Consider the following 21,056-nt stretch of genomic DNA (forward strand, 5'->3'; position numbering starts at 1 on the left):
GTATTGTTAGGAATGACTAATAAGAAGACCAAGTCCTTTGTTCTATTTTTAGCTATTAACCAACAAATCTTCTTTTATTCTATTATATTTGTTGGATTAAGGATTGGATAAGTCCAATTAATTTTATCTACTTAGGTCATGTTTACTAACATAGAATATAAGGGATATCAAACTTTATTGGAGTTAGTCCATCGTTTACTTCCGAACTGCGTAGCCCAGGATGAAAGACCGAAGCCCGGTACTTAACTAGATAAAACGATAGATATGAATCCGGCTCTTGGGGGTGGGATTCGTAATCTCAGAAGTTATCCCTGCATTTATGGCTGTTGCAATTACTTTGTTACCCTCAATTTTTCTCGCTTTACGATTACTTCTGTCTTGAAGAAAAAGAGAAGCAGATCACAACCCACCCCCTTCTCTCTCCTCTATTACAATGACGCCGCATCCAAAATATTCAGGAACCAGTTCGACACCGACGTCACGACATGGTCGCTGGCGGGGCGACTGTTCCAAGTAGAATACGCGATGGAGGCCGTGAAGCAAGGCTCGGCGGCGATAGGGCTGAGATCGAAGACTCATGTGGTGCTCGCCAGCGTTAACAAGGCGAGTTCTGAGCTCTCCTTGCACCACAAGAAGTTCAAGGTCGACGACCACATCGGTGTGGTCGTCGCCGGACTGACGGCCGATGGACAACAAGGCTCAGGTTTAGTTTAATTTCTTGGTTAAACCCTAATAAGTGTTTCATTTCTCGTTTTTCGTACTTGTTTGGTGGTTTATTTTGTGGAGCATCGTCTAATTGAGAATTGGGGTTTAAGATTAGGGGACTAGTAGTGTAGAAATTCGTGAAAGGATCACAACAAAGAAAGCGGTTATGTAAGCTATCCCCCGCAAATCTGTTATGAGAAATACACTTCTGGGCCAGTGTTTCCATGCTCGAAATGAGAAAAGCCATAAAGAAATTTTTTATCTTTTCCAGCCTTTTCTGCAGGTATGTTTGTGTTGCTAAGTTTTATTTGAGTCTCTCACTAAGCTCTCTTCTTTCTCTTTTTCTTCTATTTCTTGGAAACACGGATGTGGTGGTATGCACCTCTGTTATAATTTGTCTCTTATCCTTCCAGTCTCTTGAAGCTTTGCAAGACGGCGAACATGAAAAACAAAGAAGGCAATTTTTATACTTTCTCCTGCATCAAGAGCCCGTGAGCAGTAATTTTAGTGTGCTCATGAGGTAAAAGGCTTGCCAGGTAACTTGGCCACATGTGATGTTTTGTACTCTAGATGATACAGTTTAACAATTGCACAATCTGGACAAATAATGCAGGTTAACTGCTCATTACACTGTTAGGATGGAACAAGGAGATATTAAAAGGCAGTGGACCTAGGAACCAAAGATGAGCAATAGTTTGATACTCTTTCTTGTGGATCCTAATTATGTAATTGTTTTTAGTTATGATAGTTTTGCTTTGAGTTCTTGAGAATGATAATTTTCTGCTGTATGTTTTATTGACAAATTCGTCTAAAGTTGAGCCTTAAATTTACTGATTGTTTTAGAATATCAGACAAGCTGGCAGGCATATTCTTGAACAAGTTTCAGATGTTCGTGGCCTTACTTGTGGTCTGCAATTTCTTTGCTCCATGCCACCATCATTGTTTGCCGTCCTATTGGGGTTGAGACATGCTCTGAATTTGGTAAGATGTAGTAGCATAGTGGGACTGCTTTTTGTTTTACCGTCAATAAATATTGCAAAGTGTTGAAGTCCACCTGAGTAATGATCACTTGACTTAATCACCTATATGTCTATATCTATTAAAGTCACATGGGTTTTTCCGGAGTACTTCTCTTTGCTCATAGTATAAGCTTCAGCCTTATTGATGAAGTGAGTTTCTTGTCTTTCCAAAATTTCTCTTTTCATCCATAGTTGCAACTTTTGAGAGAGATGTTCGACTAAACTGGAACCACAGTCAGTTGGTTGTTGTCTTTTCTCCTTTATGTAACAAACTAGTAATGTGTAGAAGATAAACATCACCATTTGTTTTTTAAGCTACCCCTGAAAAATTTTATTTTAGCTTGTGATGTGTGCACACTCTCTCAGTTTTAAGCTTGTACTGGATTTATGTGGTTTACCTGGTACATTTGGTTTAGGATTTTAAAGCTGAGGGTGAGAATAAAGATCACAAGCAGAAGTGTCAGTTAGCTTTGAATATTTGGAACAAGTATCCAAGTTCTTGTTACACTGGTGTTTAAACCATTTGTATCTGGTATATTCATACTTCAATGATATGAATTAACTGATCAAGGATGCACTATTTGTATTAAGGGGGACCTTATAAGGAGAGAAATTGACGAGTGCGATTTCCCCAACTGCCGTATTGGGGGTAGGGGAGGCATTTCATTTATTGGATCAGGAAACCGTACAAGGACTGATCAATGAATTCGAGGTAGTGGGTGAAGAGCCCCAGCTGATGAATCCGTTGCTCCAGGCCAAGCCAGTGCTGCTGAACCAGGTCCAGCTTCTGCAGATCAGGGGCCCCCTACCGACCAAGGCATTGCTCCAATGGATATCTGATGATGCCATCTTATGGTTAAAGAAATGATTCTTCTGTCTTGAAACTTCCAACACCATGACCTACTGAACAGAATTGCTGGTAGTATTTGTATGTTTGTTTATATGAGCAGCAATCAAATTGTACTTCTTTAGTGAAAATATTTTAGTTTATCCTTTTGTGCCTTGCCTTATATTATTTTCTTTGAACACTGTACGGTGCTCTTTATTCGTGTTGGGATACAATGATGAACTTTGCTTGTTTGGAACCAATGGCTTATGATTTTCATTAGCGTTTATATTTAGGAAGCAGGCTGATGGATCTCTTTCTAAAGTAGCCGAGGAAGGTACATATGCTACCATCTAAAATTTTATGTTGACGTTTATTTGAAAATCTCATACTTCATGCTCAAGATCATTAATCACTAAATTTAATCGTTTTTAAGTATATTATTAAGGGTTCGTTGGACTAGCGAAAAAGGGAAGTGAAGGGAGGATGGAAAATAATAATATTTTTTTATCAAATTATTTGGTATGATGAAATGGAGAGTAAAATTCGTATACTTATCCGTTTGGTACGAGGAAAATATATTGAAAAGAAAAGTTTAATTTCTAAAATTTTACTAATTAGCCATTTCGCATTATTTTGTATTAAAAAATAAACAAGTTAATAATGTATTAAAATAATTTCAAGTTATTAAAATATAAATCTTATTAATAAAAATATTCATCCAACAATAACATAAATATGTTCTATTTGGTTGTCTTTTTTAAAATTATGTACAACGTTTGCAGAAAAAGAAAAAAGTAGATGGAAATGACGAAGAGGGGGGGGGGGGGGGGACAACTGTCTTCTGTAATTGCTCAAATTGAAGGGGATAAAATGGTAATAGAACTAGAAAATGGTGGATTTAATCTATACAAGTAAATAGAAATGTAAGGATATATTGTCACTCTTATCCGGGGAAGTAAACATATGAGCACTCCATCCCATCTGGCACAATCCAACTGACAATCCAAAATTAATCCGGAGGGGGGATACGAAGTGGGGGAAAGTAAACATGACCTAAAGGGAAAGAACTCAAGAAAAATGCGCAGTAATAAAAAGAGTCGTAATGTAGAAATTATATTTAATGTTACATGCCCTTTTTTTTATTATTTTTTGTCCTTTTTTAAAAATAGTAAAGATATGGTTTGGAATATCTTTTGTCACACCCTCCTCTCCTTCGAGTTCCCCGACATCCAATATTTGTTTGAGGGATTATAGTATTACAGTAGAGGAGCAGGTACCATTCACAATACATCATCTGGCCCTGGCAAGTTTATTACACGGATACCCACACACACACTTGTTTTCAGATGTGTCGCAATTGACTGAATAGAGTCCAGGGAATTTTAGGCATTCTGTGCACACTTGAATCCCTTGGGTGGCACAGCTACTGGGGTATGAATACGTGCAATTTTTTGCATCAACCACCAACCCGCCAAATCTTCCATCATCATCTGCACATAATCATCATTTTGTTAACACATACGCTCATTATAATCAATCAATCACTGATTTTACATATAAACTACATATAGGTATTGTTAAGTGATTACCAGATGGAATGAGAAATGCCACCACCACCACAAACAAGAATATTGCGCAAAGCTTCATCATTTTGCAACTCTGTTGTTTTCCTTGCAACATCACAACTAATTTCCTTGAATTTATATACACATGCACAAACACAATCTTTAACATATCCCCGTAATTATGTTATCAGATATTTCAGCAATCTGATTCCCAATATATAGTTAGTCAAAATTTCACACGCAACTCAACTCCTTTTAATTCTTCAAATTCAATTCTATTGAGAATGAAATCCACCACTCTGGTCTTGCAAATAAACAAGATTTTAAGGCAAGAAATCAATATCGAATTATACAATCACAGATATTGGTAAGAAGAACAATGCAACTCAAGAAAATAATTAAAAGCTACAAGATTCATAAGGACAGGATGATTACAGTAATGCTACAGCAGAGTAGTAGGTAAAACCAGGAAGACCTCTTGGAACAAAATTTCCTGGAATCCTCGCATCTATTAACATTTGGTATCATATCTACGAACGACCTTATAAGAGCTAAGAATCCAAAACCTACACATACAAGAAAAATAACAATTCCCTTGTTCTCCAGATGTAACTGGTTCCTCCGCACCTTTTCCACCTCCAACCTGCCGTAAGCAGACAGCAAACTCAGCATTAACAATGTAAGTGGAAAGCTGTAGATAAAACAAGAAGGGTACCCACCACCACCATAATTAAGACACTAGGACTTGAAGAAGTAACTGAAACATAATGCTTCACTACTGAAATTATTTTTCATATAATTGATTTCGGCCATATTAATGAAGTGCAGAGGTCCAGTAAAAAATTTAAATGACGGAGCAAATACACACCAAAGCAATTTTGCACAAACCAACTTAACTACTTGGTCTCAGTTACGATCAGAACAGCTTTCTCTGAAACATCTCAAACTTTATTTCATTCGACATGAAGGGTAGACTGGCAGGAAAGTTGTAGAAATCCAAGTTCAATAATGTTTCCAGGAGAAGTCAGATCAGAATGGAGTCATCGAAAAAGTTACAGTGTGTAGATCTTTTCCTAATCATAAGGAAAATTAAGGAATAAAAAAACACGTTTTTAATCAATTAATTGGAAAGAAGGAAAGAGAGATAAGTAAATGATAGAAGAATGAGAATAAAGAAGAAAGGTGACAGAATGCTGCACATTACTTAGGAGGAGCCATAACACAAGGTGTCTCTTCTTCTATGGGCAAAACAAAATACATATTCATCTAACCATCAAAGAAAGAAAAACTGGAAATTGGAAATACACAATGCAAAAGACTAGGCTACACCTACATTCTTTTCCTTTTAAATACCTTTATTAAAATATTATTTAAATTTAGATGCATTACAAGAGGGTGTCAATGTCCGAGCATACAGCAGAAAAAAAACTTGAGTCAATATGTTCATAACTCAGTGCATGACTTTTCTTCGCAAATTTCTGAAACTTAAAACAACACAATCCGCTTGAAATTTCAATAGCAAACTAAGGAGATTATGCAAGATTTAATGATGTGCTCCATCCACTCACATAGTCAATAGAGCATTTTACAAACTATTACTAGCATATATATATTCTCAGAATCGGGATATCCATATCAAGGTTTTTCAACTTCTTTATTGAATTCTAGTCTTTCTGAAGGAATTAATCAACTATGTTTCAAGCCAATTGCATGGTTATGTTGCGAAGTTCTTTTCTTTGTTTAATGTGGATCCATTTTATGCAGTTTTAGTTATTAAGGTGTCTAGTGTTGTTAATGTGTCAATAGTTTAGGAAGTCACACAACAGATGTTCGCAATATTGTTAATCATATATTTGTTCTCCTTATGCGTGGCCAAGAAGAATGCTCTTTTACCATGACCAGACTCGGACAAACAAATAATAAGAAAACAAAAGACTTTACACCAAGCAAATTCAGCAACAAAGGTAATTCAAATGTGAAGTGAGATTCACATGTAAAATAATTAAGGGTACCTGAGAAGGGTATTTTCTTTGAGTATATTTTCCAGCTGCATGGAAACAAGAGATTTCCAAGACAAAAGATCACCAATCTCCTTACTCTGCAAGGGCGTTTAAGAGTTAGAAGATTATGATAAATGAAAGCATCAACAGATCAATACAAAAGATATACAAACCATGTCCTCCTTGCTGTCTGAGAAACTCCGGATATCAGACATGATCTTCTCTAGAAGGACGCCTTTATCTCCAACTTCCTTATCAAATTCTTTGAAGATGTCACTGTATCTGGAATTCAATTCCTCCAGGTATCGCTCGAGAACTCCTAAATTCAAATCCAAGGATCTAACTTTTTTAAGGAGAATCTTAAGAACACTATCCCCCGGCATCCTATTAACCGGCTGATGTCTGATTTCTTCAACTGGGTCAGGCACATCAATATTTAACCTTCCACGTTTCACATCAGAGGTTCCAGTTGTAGTATCAGGCTCTTCAACTAGAGCTTCAAAAGCATCACCTTCACTAGCCATGTGCTGGCTCAGACCAGTCTTCTTCTCGTCCAATGGTTCTCCAGATACTGGTAGCTTATCTTGAACTGAAACCAGGTCCTCAAGCATTTTCTCAACAGCATCAACACCATACACTTCCAGGACACTCAATGTACAGTAGAACTCTGAACCATGATGACTTAGTAGATTCAGTTTAAGATATCTCACCCATTTTGGCTCGGGAAGAACAAACCTTTGGGCATGCTTCACATTTGCAGCAGTAAAATTCCCAAGTTTGACCCAAGAATCAGTAGGATAAACAGGACTGCCTAATAACACAAAATCTTTCAAATTAGATGAATGATGCTCAAAATTTGCTATTTCAATAGTATCCACCAAGGTTTCTTCAGAAAGTTCTATTACAACAAACTTCTCTTCAGTGGAGCAAGGATTCCGGAGGTACTTGTCTTTATCTCTGTTCAAGATATTAGAAGCACCCTTGGCTTCCTTATTGTAAGACAAGACCTTTGCTCCTTTAGAAGCAGATGCGTAATTGTACTCCGCCCCACCAGGCTCCAATCTGTGAATGATGCTTCCAGCCTGACCAGATAGATACCTACTTTGAGAACTAAATGCTTTATTCTTGAATTCATCAAGACCCAGAGGTACGCCACGGGAGGGTCTGTAGACTTTAGGCTTTTCCTTTTCCATATTTGCAGGTACGTTTCTCTTTATGGTAGCTTCCTCAGCAGCAGACTCAGAGTTTGCTCTTGCCAACCTAACATGTGGTTCACTGTTACTAAAATCAGGTTCCTGAACACTTACAGAAGCATAAGCACAAGAATCACTGGAGACAATTTCCTCTGATGGATGTCTGTCCACAGGTAATATGGAATTCGCACCCCTTTCAATTGCTTCTATATCTTCATCCCATCTTGTTGAATTAACAGAATATTGTTCAGGCTTCGCTACATCCATCAAGAAGACAGGCAAAGTTCATTTAGTGAGGAGAACATCAAGCAAGGAACTGGTAATTTGAACAAATGGGAGCTTTTAATTTCACATGATGATCAATTTTCACCAAAGCCAACAATTGAAGAGTTAGAAGCCACATGCCAACTCAGAAATTGTAGCTACTACACAAAAGAAATCATCATACACCAGATATCACCAATATTTACTCACTAGAACAACAACCAGCCACACACATAAAACACACCAAAGAGGGATGGGCAGAAGCAGAGCATAGACAATAATCAATCTTATAACATGAATTATGCCTGAATCCCAAGCATCAAATGGAGTTATGAGCAATACCTAAAAGGAGCTGACCACAAGAGGAATACTATTTTGTGCACCTGACATGTTTGATGACAAACCAGGATTGCTTGATAAAGAAGGCTTATCGAAAATTGATGGTAAGCTAAATGGAAATTCACATGGCAGACTGACCTTTATGAAAATCCCCGTGGCCGATCCATGTATTTAAGAAGAAGACAAGGCCCCAGAGAATAACAACAACTGAAACAGAGACCTTATACAAGCGATTTCTTCCACAAATCGACTCCTCCAAAGCTCTCCTCTGTAGAAGAGCTCTACGTGATCTCTGCATTGCACATAAATCCACCTTGCTACGGGTAACAGAACAGTTGATTTGAGAGGAAACAGAAGAAATATCCGAAGCTGAAAAATCAAGGAGTCATATTATTGCATTGCGGCCAGAATATCTCTTGGCATTTAGAGAAGTAAGTCAATAAAAATATATATTAGATAATCATCAAATAAGCAGAAAAATATTTTAGATACAAAGCTTCCCCAAGGATCACAAGAAATAGGATCGGGTGCTTCTTTGATGCTGCCTAATAAAAATTAAAGACTGAAAAGAGAAACCGTATTCTGAAAAATTACTAGGTGATTCTCTGAATAAATAAATTAGATGGACAACATCTGAAAGAGAAAACTTGCTAGTGCTGAGAGCCTTTTAATTTGAAAAAGAATATGAAAGAGAAGTAAAATGGGATGATTACACAATAAAGCCACCATATCAAATCATATGGAGAAAAGAAGAATAACATGACCTAGGGTGCTGAAACAAATAAAAACAAAGAATGAAAGACAGGTTATTGAGGAGGAAAAACATAGACCTTGGCGACACAAACTTGCTTATCCCATGAAAAAGAAAGAGTAGATACAGCAGTAATAAATAAACAAATATAAAGAAGTTGAGTAATTTGCTTGGGATCAAAGATTGAAATGACGAAAAAGTCTTAAGATACAGAAGTGAAACAAAAAAAAAAAAAAAATTATGTTAGCAGCGACGTAAAGTAATAAAAAGCAAGTGTGGATGGTTTGATTGAGGAAGAAGTGATGGGAATGGGGAAGGTTTTATAAAACCGCAATCTAAACAACAATAAATCAAACTCAAAACTCACACTGCAACTGAAACCGAAACTCAAAGAAACCCACCCAGAATGAATCCACCTGAGTAGAAAAGTAGATTGAAGAACAATCTTGATTGATGGGCGGAAAAGAAAAAAGGGGTTGAATCAAGAGATCGAAAATCAAAATCTGGAGTGTAAACTCAGCGTGACCGGGGGGGGGGGGGGGGAATAGAGGGTTGGTGGTGGGAAAACCAAAAAAGGTGTTGGAAAATTGAGAGGAGAAGTGTGAGAATCGATATTCTGTGGGTAATCGGAGTGAGAGGGCGGGGGTGGGGGTTGGAGATTGAGGCGATCCCTCCTCACATCATCATCTATCTATGTATATATTATTAGAAAAGAAAGAGAGTATATGTAAGTAAATGTGTATGAAGAGAGAGTGATTAATGATGATTATTATTAGTAGCTATTAATAAATAATGAAATTAGTGTCCTACTCCACCTCCTAATCCTATTCTAACGGATTTGTGTTTGTGGGGGTGGAGAGGGAGAGAGAAGAGAGAAGAGAAGGATGATTTGTGTTTGTGGGGGTGGAGAGGGAGAGAGAAGAGAGCAGAGAAGGTTGTTGTTGAATGAATTTGAGAAAGGCGTTAGAATTTGATGAGTGCAAAATAAAAAAGCGTTGGCATTCGGAATTGGTGTGCGTTTCAAATTTTGGATTGGAAAGGAAAGGGGAAGGAACAGCTGTCACATGGGCCGCGCCCACTCATACGTCCATTGGGCCTCGGTGTTGGTTCAAGTTGCGCTGCCTCTCTTTCCGCTTCCAATCCATTATACTTATATTATTTATTCAAACCCTCTCACTCTCTCTCTCTCTCTCCAAAACTACCACACCTGCAACTTCTACCTCATACTCTATTGAATTTCTTCTTGCTATTCAACTCATGGCCGACAACTCTAATTCGACTGTTTATATTGGTATGCTCTCTCTCCCTCTTTGTGATTTTTGATTGTGAATATCCCCCTTTCCAGCAATTTCAGTTTCTCGACGACATTTGACTTTCACACATTCATCTCCCTGCTGTTTCTGTTTTAACCTTTCATTCATTTCCCTGCCCTACACACCTGTCTTCTCCCACACATCCATGTAATATTCTTACATGTCCTATCCTTACTTGTTACTTCCCTCCTCTAACTTGCTTAATTCTTCTTCTTCACCCATGCCCTACGCCTACCACCCTTTTTCTCTCGCTTCCAATTTCTTTTTCTTTTTTTTTTAATTATTATTTTCCATTAAAAAACAATTTCTATGTTTGTTTGCTAGTGCTATCTCGGTATAGAGAGGCAAATTTTGTTGGACTCACAGTGGTGGAATTATTAACTCTGCATCCAATTTCCTTCTACAGGCAATCTTGATGAGAGAGTGAGTGATAGGGTGTTGTATGACATCCTCATTCAAGCAGGCCGTCTTGTAGATTTATATATTCCTCGAGATAAGGACACTGATAAGCCTAAAGGTTATGCTTTTGCTCAATACGAATCAGAAGAGATAGCTCATTATGCTGTCAACCTTTTCTCTGGCCTCGTCACACTCTATAGAAGGACACTCAAATTTGCGGTAAGGACATGTCGTTTACACTCACACTCCCTTTATTTATTAACTCTTTCTATCAAAATTGATGTTATGCTCTCTTTGTCATCTTATGATGATTACTTGTTGCTCCTAAATGGTTATCAATGAATGAATGAATCAATGTATCACCACCCCCTACTTACACCCTCTGATTTCCTTGCTTCTTCTTGGAAGATGTCTTGTTAAATCTCTAGTTTCTTTTCTGTGAATGGATATACAGAATATTATTATTTAGTAGTGGTTATCACACTGATGGTTGAGGGGTGGCTGCTTCAACTCTCGTTTAGGATGTGGAAACTATGTAGGAGGGGGAAGCCTCATTCTTTTGTAGTTTTGTTTGTTTAACAATATTAATTTTGGAAAAAACAGATATCTGGGCAAGACAAATCCTCTTTGAGGCCAGACAAATCCTCTTTGAGTGTACCCATATCAAGCACGCCCACAGGTAGTTCTTCTCTCAAGTCAAGGCCATACAATGCCCCATATAATAGTACGGAATTTTCCTCACCATCTCCAAGGTTTTCAGAGCACAAATTGAATTATGCACAAGGTGAATAATGCTTTTCTAATGCATTGATTTGTTTTTCCATCATGAAGCTCTAATCTGTTTTGTTTCTTTGGGATCTTAATTTTCTTGTTGTTAACCATATCTTTTTCTGATTCATTGCCAGTTCCCTCTGATAAATCTATGCAACAACCAAATGGGTATAGATCATATCATGACAACACCGATTACAATTACAGTCGAAGAGTATTTGGGGCAGCATTGGATAGTGTTAGTCGCAGTAGGTCGGGACGATATGAGACGCGTAATTCAGTGAATTATAATCCTTCTTACTGAATTTTAATGACAGACTGGATAGAGACCAACTTTGACAGTCTAAAACATCTTGTATGAAGTGGTGCAACCCTTGGTGTTTACTGACACCTTTAGAATGTTAGTTACGTGTAGTCTCTTTTGTATGAATATGCCTGTATTGGAGTGATTTATGTTGGGATCTTCTGGTGTTCATCTGTCCTTCCAGACTGCTGAGTGCTTCTGTCAATGTCTGAACCAAGATATATTTCTCTTGTTCACTTCTTTGACGTTATCTCCTGAGAATTCTTTCTGGCTGTATTGTTATTACGTTTGTGTACTGTCAATTGTGGACTTATATGACTTGCTTAAGCAGCATCAAAAAGTTTGCCACTTCTTCTTGCTTCCTAGTTTGCCATTTCCTGTCTTGTGTCGATTTTATGTTTATGTTGTACTCCATCCAATATTTTGGTGGTCTGCAGTTGTCAGATAATAGTTCCTCCGAGGTCATCCTTGTCTGATATAGAAGATCGCAGAGGATCGTTGCTTTGTTGAGAAGGTGGTGCTGCCTTTGATTGAAATAAAATTGCTCTCCTCAAATGAGCTCAAGAAAAATAAGTTTAAGGAATGAAGTGGTGGAAACTGATGATACGATGTATACATGAAGAAGGAAGTTGGTTGTATGGATGCCGAAGCCGATACAAGATATGATGGATGCATCCTGAACATTCTGGACTATCACTGCCTCCAAAAAGTAGGGAGTTGAAACATTGACGAGATGATTCGTACGGATGTTACATGCAACACTGATTTTAGACGAGCTGCAATTTCATCACTCTCTTGTTAATTCTGTAGTTAATTGATACTCTCTTTCTCAATGATGGCAAATTGCTGATTATATGAATGGTGATAATACATACACAAGAGTATCATTTACCCACAAGAAGGTTTTAGGATTAAACGTAAGAAAATGAGAAAAAAGTTATCAACTAAAAATAGCTTTTTCCACTTGTAGATAGTGGAGATATGAGAAAGTTTTAGTGAGTAGAAAAGAATAAAGCATACTAAAACATAAAATAAAAAAACACCGAAAAGATGCTCTTTTTTAATATACAATATAAGTACTCCATTTCAAAGGTTTCTTCTTCTTTTTTGTTTTATTTTAGTAATTTATTTTAGAAAAAATTGCGTGAAATCTTCATGTGTTATGAAAATTCAGTTAGAAACTCCTGTGTTAAATATATAGGTAAAAAAGATCTTGTATTTTTTTAAATTCAGCACGCGCTCCTCTTGCCATTTGTTTTACTTAACGGTATTTTTTTAAATTCTTGTTATACCCTTATTGATATAAATTATTATTATTATGATGACTGTTGGATCTTTTATTATTGTATCAGAACTATAGGATCTAATCAATTTTTAATAGCCATCTTCAGTAAATAAAATTGAACGGTCCAAATTTTGTGTATTTTAGAAATGTATGTTACACATGTATATACGTACAATTATGTATAGCTATAGATGCCGATGGAGGGCCGCCGCTCCACATCGTGCCTAGATCGGACGTGGAGATAGGAAAATCTAATTCAGTTGTGGAGAAATGAAACGAGGTAGAGGCGATGGTGAGGGAGCTCGCGAGGTGGAAGCAGAGACGCGCGGCGTGGGGAGTGCTTGACGAAGACGATGATGTTGTTGCTCTGCATCTTTTTTTGAATTTTTTATTTTATAAATTTTAACATATGAATTAAATTAATTATTTGTTTTTATATTTAAATATAAATATATTAAATATTAAAATTTTATTTATTTTAATTTATATAAATAATAAAATTTATTTGTTGTAATTTACATAAATAATTTTAAAAAATTATTCAATACAAAATACCTTAACTAATATTATTTAGAAAAAAATATCATGTAAACTTATTTAATATAATTTATATAAACAATATAGTTTTATAATATATTCAACAGAAAAATAAATTAACTAATAATATTCTAGGACAAAAATCATGTATTTCAATTCTAAAAACATATAAATATTAAAATAGTCCTGAATATTTGATACTTTCATATGTAAAAAATGTATAATAATGTAATAATATTTTTTACATATAAATATTATATGAATAATAATTGTTTAATATTTTTTAATAAAATGTGAAAAAAAGTTAAGAATTAATCGAAAAAATAAAGAGGGAATATAAGCATAAATATCAGAATACATTCGTGGACGGTAGAAGATAAGTCTCCTCTTTCTTCTCTTATTTCCTTTTCTCCTGATTTCATTCTTCCACCACTTCCACTTCAGGGAATAGCAACATCTCTCCCCAACTTTTGATTGAGTACGTTTGGCAATTACACATTTTCCTGTTGTAATTGCTTCCTTTCTTGTATCCCTATAATTGCATGTGAAGAATTGCAGAATGAAGCAGTGCGGAGACCTGAAGAAGAAGAAGAAGAGAGATCGCGTTTTGCAATACGAGTAGCAATTTTTTCACCTTTTACGTTTTCTTCAGTCTGATTGTTAAGTAAGAAAACGCAACAACGTTTTTATAAGTGTAAACGTAACGACTAGTTGAAGTCGTGTTAATTTCTGTGTATATATATGTATCTTCGCCTCTTCTCAAGAACACTCAACTGAAAACTGCAGAAATCAAAAACACTATGTTTGTTTTCATTTTCAGCTTATTTCCGAGACAAGTAAAAACATACCCGATGTTTGACATCATTCAAAAACACCTTATTTAGGTGTTTTTAACTGTTTTAACGTAAAAATATACATATATATATACACACATATATACATAAATATATATAAAAAAGGCATGATTTGACAATGAATAGTAATTTTTATCTCTCAAAATACAACATTAAACATATGATACTTATTTTAAATTATCTCCAAAGACATGATTTGACAATGAATAGTAATTTTTGTCTCCCAAAACACAACATTAAATATATAATACTTATTTTAAATTATCTCCAAAAATAAATCCAAACATACATACTATCTCTAACACACACTTATTTATCTTTGTTTTTCTCTCTCTATTTCTACAAAACACAACAAAACACTCAGAAAACAAATCCAAACATTATAAAAATTTCTTTCTTGATTCTTGCTCTACAGTTTTCAATGAGCACTCTTCTCTCTCCTTCCATCATTTCCGCTCAAGATTATCTTTGATGGTCTCTGATTAACCCAAACAAGAAACTCCATAAATCGATCTCTTGATTTCAAGAATTGAAGGTGACAATGGCAGAGGACCCTGAGATTCTGAAATTACAGCCAGGAGACAATCCAAGATTCACTCAATTTCTTGCTTTTTCGCAGTCCTCAAGTACGTGGGTGGGCTTGACTGGAGTTTCTCAAAAAATAACTCGTTAATTCATCATCTTGTGTTCCTGGCTTCTTGGCATTCGGAGAGGTTACCCCGTTTTCTTATTTTCAGTTTTGTTATTCAGATTTTGATTCTTGATATGGTACAACTGATTACTCTTCTTGTGAATTCTTGTGTTGCATGCTTCTTGGTGAAATAACTATTTTTTTTCCTTCCTTTTTTTTTACATATATTTTTCATGTTTTCTTCTGGTAATGCTAAATCATTGGTATTATTTAGAAATTTTTGAATACATTCCTCTATTTACAAGAGTAATGTGCTGTGGCCTTTGTGGTTGATCCTCCATTTCCTACAATTAGAGGCTTTATTTCCATAAGTTTGCCCTATTTTTCCTTTTCATATGTGATGAGATTTTCAAGGAAAACTACATGTTTTTGGGTCATTTTCTGTGAGATTTAATTTCTGGTGTTGTTCTTTTGCAATATCAAGCTTTTTGTAACTTAAGCAGATTCCTACATTGAAGCAATGTTCATTGTTATTTTTGTATTGAACTTCTCCATCGCTTAGTCCTATTAATCATTTGGCGTGCTTTCTCTTACTTTTGTCTTTGATTAAGAAAGGTTTGTGGTGAACAAATTATTATGTCTTAACTACGGTTCTACTGGTGATTGTGGATTATGTCACCAGACTTCACTTAAGCAAATAATTTAATTTTTTCTATTTTCGGGCACCAGTGCTTCTAGAACTTCTAGAGAAAATGAAGAATACATCACCTACACTGTATCGCCAGGTAACTAATTACTTTGTCTCAATAAATATTTTTCAGATTTTTAAATGTGACATGGTGGAAGCCATGTAATTGAAAACATAGGTGTGAGTATCTACACCCTCCAAGTCCCCAGCCACCAAAAGAAAAAACAAAAGGAAGATTACTAAAGAAAAGAAACAAGAGAAAGAAAATGCACTTTCTTATATTTTTTATATGATATTAGGTGATGCATATGTACATTTTTTCCTGAATTATTCTTGGGAAAGATTGTTTAGCTTATATATATGATCAGCTAAAAAATCGTTTTTTGCCCCTACAGTTGAATATTCACTGTACGATCACTTACATCTATTAGTTATGTATGTCGACTGATGATTGATTGCAGTGGACACTTTTCATCCTCGAGGCAAGTCGTTTTTCAATTTCTTGAAAAGATAAGGCATGATATTTTATGTGCATTCATCCTTGTAAGTAACGCCTCAACTAATGATATCCTTTTTGATTCCATGACTTTCCGGACCCCAATCTGCTTTCACGTAGTTGTCTTTCTAATTGAATTGGATAGTCACATTGAGAAATCTTTAACTCACTTTTTTGGCTTGCTTTTGCTTTGTCTCGACAACTTTAGAGTTTTTAAAATCTCTGTTTTCTATCAGTTTTGTGGATGTGACCTCCTTTTCTTTTGATTTTATTATATTTATAACTATGAAATGATTTTGTAGTCGGAAAATGTCGGTTATTTTGCCTATAGGTGATCATGGTTAATGCAGCTCCCTTTCTATGGGTTTCATTGTCATGCCACTCTTGGTCCTTATTGAAATCTTTGGAAAGATATGTAGCTAACGAAATCAGCGATCTATTTTTCGAACAGTAAGTAATGTATATGCTTTTCCTAGTATTATCTTTGATACCAATCAATTTCACCTATGTGGTCTTGATACATAAATGTGATTCTCTGAAATCTAAGTGTCATCCCTCCACTCTATGTGTCTTCTATTTGAGCTTTACTTTAAGAGATCTTAACTCGACTGTGATGAAGCTTCGTAAACCAATTGCTAGTCCCATAGTTGATGAACCCACAGAATTATTTTTGTGATGTGCATCCAAAAAGGTTTCTTCCTTATGCAGTATCTGTTGCTTATGCCTTTCAAAGAATGCCTGAATGATTTATCGATGTTCTTTTCTTTCGTGTGTTAGTTTTTCCATAATTCTGTTGTTTATGCCTTTCAAAGAATGCCAGAACTGTACTATGGAGGCTATTTCTTTGCGCCAAATGCATGCAGCATACAATTATAAAAGGGTTTCACCTTACTTGGTATATCATTTTCCAGTAATACATGTGACATGCATTTATTTGGTTCTTCACGTGAAGCATTAGTTAGTATATAACATCCAATGTATTTGATTATGCAAGTCAAGCATATAAGTAAGTATAGGTGATCTATAATCGTTTATTGAAACACAGAGGGGCTAGAATATATTGGTTTGGCAAGTTATATGTGAACTAAATGGCTTCGTTTCATTAAGCATAGTGCTGGAAACAAAGGCCTAATTCGGATTTAAACGCTCAACTGAAACACACTTTGGTTGCTAAAAGTATGCATTTTGACTACATTTTAGAACCTAATGGTACTTGTATCTTCATCTTCCGGCTAAATTACATTTACTGCCCCGTATATTAGGGGGGGTAGCATTTCAAGGACTATAGTTAAGGGTGTAGCAAATAACATCCCAGAATTAAATTTTTTTTGGCAATTTAAGGACTCCGGCAACCGAATTTTTCAAATGCGCCGGAAACTGCTTACCTGGACACAAATTAGGGTTCAAATTTGGGATTTTTGCTGATGTGGCCGTAAGGTTATAAATTAGTGCCTACTAAGCTGCTGACGTGGCTGTGGTGTAGGATAAAATTGCCAAGTCCCTCGTTGATGTGGAAAAGAACATAAAACAAAAAGAAAAAAAAATAAAAACAAAAACAAAATGCTGTTCCTTCATATCCCGATCCTTCACGATGTGGATTTTGAAGGGGATTTGGCAATCACAAGCGACTGCCCCAGATCGGATGCCTCGTAGTGGTGAAGGTGTCGAAATCATCTTCCAGGCTTTTGCTGAGACTCCTCGTTCTCTGTGTCGACGATGGAGGTCGACGGAGCCCCAGTCAACACTATAAAGGCGTGTGCCCGTGTTGCGGCGGTCGGCTTCATCGTCGCAGGGGTTGAGTCGACTGAGAAAACGGCATATGTGTATATATCTATACACTTAAACCCAAGAACAAGAACCCGCACACAAAAATTGAGGGAGAAGGTGGGTTGTGGGAATAGATACAAGGGCTGTATGTATATGCTGAGAGAGAGAGAGAGAGAGAGAGAGAGAGAGAGAGAGAGGCAAGTTGGGGTTCCAAAATATGTGAAGAGGAGATCAAAGGAGTTGCATTTCATGAGAAAATTTCATGATTTTTTGGAGAAAGAAGAACAAGAACTAAGAAATGTAAAGAGAGAAACGGAGGAGAGAAAGAGAGAGAGACGAAGATGATGATGGTGACGATGAAGTCGATGATGGTGATGATGAAGATGATGAAGCCCCAAATTGGAAATAATTTTTTAGCTTAGTTGGCAATATTTTTTAGCTTAGTTGGCAATAATTTTTAACCCTCGACCACATCAGCAAAAGCCCCAAATTGGAACCCTAATTTGTGTCCAGGTAAGCAGTTTCCGGCGAATTTATAAAATCCGGTTGCCGGAGTCCTTAAATTACCAAAAAAAATTTAATTCTGGGATGTTATTTGCTACACTCTTAGCTACAGTCCCTGAAATGCTACCCCCCCTAATATGCGGGGCAGTAAATGCAATTTAGCCTTCATCTTCCTCTCTTCATGTTTCTAATGAAAGGTAACCAGTGCCCAATTAATTCTTCTCTCTTGATTCATTCCCCGTATTTTTAAATCGAGAAAGGTTGAAACTATTGATTTTACACTTTGTAAACTACAAAACTCGAATTTACTGCACTAATTTCTGTGGAAATCCCTCATTGTCACCATTTTGATTTGGAAATAATGGGATCATTGAATTTTGAGGTTGCTCAAAATGTGGAGGATGCAAGCATTGGGTTGAGACTTAAATTGGAGAACAAACCTCCTCTCTTTGTGGGCTTATTCCTTATTCATTTATTGAGTTGGTTTTTCTTCATGTGGTGGTTTTTAAATTTTTTGTTGTTATACATTTATTAACCTTGTGTGATTTTACAGAAACCACATTCATTTATGTTGTTAACATCATCATCTTTGCAGGTGTATTATAGAAAAATATGTTGGAAAATTTATATTATACAACGAATTATTTGATTTGTGAACCTTGAAAATAAAATGCTATATGCTAAAATGTTGAATGGTTGTCTAGATGCCAAATTTAAATTTTTCTTCCAAGATGAGTAATTTTTTGTGAATATTTGTAATTTCAAATTTTGTTAAATGATTTTTAAGGAACACAAACTTTTGGTAACTTAATAAATATTAAAATGGAGAACTTTTTTTCTTTTTATTTATATTACCCACAATTTAGTTTTCTTTTTTACTCAAAGATTTGTTCTCTCATTCCAAATATTTTTTTGTTACCCAATGAAGTTTTCAAAATCGGTATGAAGTGTGTACTAATTTCTCTTCAAAGAAAACGAAGTATAATGGACAAAGTTTGGAATGTATTTAATCTTTATTCATCTACTTGCTCTTTGAAAATGCATGAACTGTCGTAATTTTCACTTCCTGATAAATGTGTTAAACTTTTTATTTTTGTAACTAATAATTGATTTAAAATATTTTTTTAGCTCATTGAAAAACTTAAGATGCACGTCGTTTTCTATTTCTAGAAAAATAGATTGATGTAAAATATATTTTTGATTTTCAAAGAAGTGCATAATTAATTTTTCTTGTGATAAAAGACATGTATTATTAATGCTTTGTACTTGTCAAGATGTTGAAAAAGCTTTTTAAGATGCGTCATCACAGGTATTATGAAAATAATAAATATACTTGGCATCTAGACAAATATTCATCTATTTAGTATGTGTTGTTTTATTTTCTAAGTTCACAAGTGAATTAATTTGTGGTTGTATAATAACAATATTCCAATAAATTTTGCTGTGACGCACCTACAAAGTCCAGATATCAATAATGCGAACAAATATGGTGGTTTTGTAAAATTTGTACAAGAATCATAAATGTTATGACAAACAAAAAGTTTTGAGACAACAACATGGGAACCTAGCACAATTTATGAATCAAGAATAAATCAACAAAAATAGTGGAGGATGATCTCCCGTGTAGGCCTCAACTCTAATGTCTCCCGCATCCAACACATTTAAAGTTGTCTCAAAATTCATAATCCTATGTCTTCCAAATGAGAATGGTGAGAATGTGAAGGTTCTGTAGAAATTAGTCACACATCGAGTTCTTGTAGTGTACAAAGAAAAATCCAATGGTTTTGTCATTTTTTGAATGTTAAATATGGAAAAAAAATTTGCAGAGGGAATGGATAGGGACAACGGTTGCTTTTTGTTAGAAAATGACAATGGGGAAGAGAGAGATGAAATACATTACTTCGGTTCTAGATGATGTTGAAATGCATTTTTTTAAGCAACCAAAGTGAAGTAGTTTTAGTTGAGTGTTTAAATCCCTATTTCGACCTTTAGTTTCCCGCACTATTCATAGTAAGACTTTGTTATTTAGATAAGCATTGAACTGAAAAATCAAATATAGACTCTAGCACCTTGAGGTTTAATAAATGAGTATGGATAGATCATAGATTCCATGTTACAATTGCGCTGTGTATTACTTATAAAGACTCGTCCTTTTGTTTTCTTCAGGTTGACATTAGAGCAAAGGATTGCCTTCGGAAGCATGGTTTAAGCTAATATCGGTCATCGATTGATGTAGTCGAAGTGGCGTATCATACGACACCATTGAAGTAGATATCAACAAAAGAGTTCGCCCAACGAACCTATCTTGGACTTGTTTCATAGCGATGAACCTGTCTCAGATTGTCTTCCGAATATGCCTAATGGGTTTTAGAAGATTTTTTTTTCAAATGTAAATTAGCACTCATTATTTGAAGAATTTCAACATTCTTTCTATGATAGGAAAGATTGTACTTGTATTTTACCTAAAGCAATAACGACTGTTATTCGTTTATGTCCAAAGAAGTAAAATTTCTAACTTTCGTACATTTCCTTATTTATATCAACTAGTAAAATGCAAGTGCATTGTTGTTGAGCATAAACTTTTTTAGAAATATTTAATTTATACTGAATGACAATAACAGAAAATTCAATAATATTGAAAAATATTTTAATTTTTTGCAAGGTATGAATATAAAATAACATTCTAGAAAATACATAAATTTTTATTTGTACGCTTTATATATGATTCACAATATTGAATGATAGAAAAGATTGTTTAGTTTATTAGTTCAGAAGTACCATCAGTATGGGGGCACGAACAAATCCGAGATTTGAAAAATACATCTTTAATGATTTTTTTGTT

At 35.3% G+C, this 21,056-nt stretch overlaps 2 protein-coding genes and 2 long non-coding RNA genes across 9 annotated transcripts; 3 read left to right on the plus strand and 1 right to left on the minus strand.

Annotated features, from left to right (window-relative positions):
• The first annotated feature begins 204 nt into the window (after window positions 1-204).
• LOC148788903 (uncharacterized) lies at window positions 205-2,813 on the plus strand. 4 transcript variants are annotated; one of them, XR_016063919.1, is made up of 5 exons: window positions 209-703; window positions 816-988; window positions 1,119-1,241; window positions 1,319-1,686; window positions 2,316-2,813. It is a non-coding gene; the product is annotated as an uncharacterized LOC148788903 (long non-coding RNA). The 4 variants fall into 4 exon arrangements; XR_016063918.1 differs by having other exon boundaries at window positions 211-988; window positions 1,319-1,430; window positions 1,549-1,686; XR_016063920.1 differs by having other exon boundaries at window positions 205-988; window positions 1,119-1,225.
• Window positions 2,814-4,482: 1,669 nt separating this feature from the next.
• On the minus strand, window positions 4,483-9,639 carry LOC105174819 (SUN domain-containing protein 4). 2 transcript variants are annotated; one of them, XM_088877569.1, is made up of 5 exons: window positions 9,067-9,639; window positions 8,053-8,283; window positions 6,292-7,568; window positions 6,131-6,216; window positions 4,483-4,761 (listed from the first exon to the last, which is right to left on the minus strand). In XM_088877569.1, exons 2-5 carry the CDS (start codon window positions 8,210-8,212, stop codon window positions 4,533-4,535), a joined length of 1,752 nt encoding a protein of 583 aa, XP_088733695.1. In that variant the 5' UTR covers window positions 8,213-8,283; window positions 9,067-9,639; the 3' UTR covers window positions 4,483-4,532. The 2 variants fall into 2 exon arrangements, with proteins under 2 accessions (XP_088733695.1, XP_011095330.2); XM_011097028.3 differs by having other exon boundaries at window positions 9,033-9,639.
• Window positions 9,640-9,799: 160 nt separating this feature from the next.
• LOC105174826 (RNA-binding (RRM/RBD/RNP motifs) family protein) lies at window positions 9,800-11,800 on the plus strand. Its single transcript, XM_011097040.3, has 4 exons — window positions 9,800-9,956; window positions 10,385-10,596; window positions 10,981-11,161; window positions 11,283-11,800. Exons 1-4 carry the CDS (start codon window positions 9,923-9,925, stop codon window positions 11,450-11,452), a joined length of 597 nt encoding a protein of 198 aa, XP_011095342.2. The 5' UTR covers window positions 9,800-9,922; the 3' UTR covers window positions 11,453-11,800.
• A 2,695-nt stretch (window positions 11,801-14,495) lies between these two features.
• Window positions 14,496-20,705, plus strand: LOC148788904 (uncharacterized). Of its 2 annotated transcripts, none has more exons than XR_016063957.1 (2): window positions 14,496-16,393; window positions 20,381-20,705. It is a non-coding gene; the product is annotated as an uncharacterized LOC148788904 (long non-coding RNA). The 2 variants fall into 2 exon arrangements; XR_016063958.1 differs by having other exon boundaries at window positions 14,496-14,841; window positions 20,381-20,618.
• Window positions 20,706-21,056: the final 351 nt, after the last annotated feature.

This window comes from Sesamum indicum, linkage group LG2, assembly GCF_026168435.1.
Source record: "Sesamum indicum cultivar Baizhima isolate 11 linkage group LG2, ASM2616843v1, whole genome shotgun sequence".
NCBI lineage: Eukaryota > Viridiplantae > Streptophyta > Magnoliopsida > Lamiales > Pedaliaceae > Sesamum > Sesamum indicum.

What these genes read in the sequence shown, in the direction of transcription:
- LOC105174819 (XM_088877569.1), bottom strand. Translation starts at nt 8,212, where the DNA reads ATGCAGAGATCACGTAGAGCTCTTCTACAGAGGAGAGCTTTGGAGGAG. An exon ending in CAGACAGCAAGGAGGACATG is followed by an intron (nt 6,217 to 6,291) that starts GTTTGTATATCT and finishes ACGCCCTTGCAG; the next exon opens with AGTAAGGAGATTGGTGATCT. An exon ending in AAAGAAAATACCCTTCTCAG is followed by an intron (nt 4,762 to 6,130) that starts GTACCCTTAATT and finishes TGCTTACGGCAG; the next exon opens with GTTGGAGGTGGAAAAGGTGC.
- LOC105174826 (XM_011097040.3), top strand. Translation starts at nt 9,923, where the DNA reads ATGGCCGACAACTCTAATTCGACTGTTTATATTG. An exon ending in TAATTCGACTGTTTATATTG is followed by an intron (nt 9,957 to 10,384) that starts GTATGCTCTCTC and finishes TTCCTTCTACAG; the next exon opens with GCAATCTTGATGAGAGAGTG. An exon ending in GAAGGACACTCAAATTTGCG is followed by an intron (nt 10,597 to 10,980) that starts GTAAGGACATGT and finishes TGGAAAAAACAG; the next exon opens with ATATCTGGGCAAGACAAATC.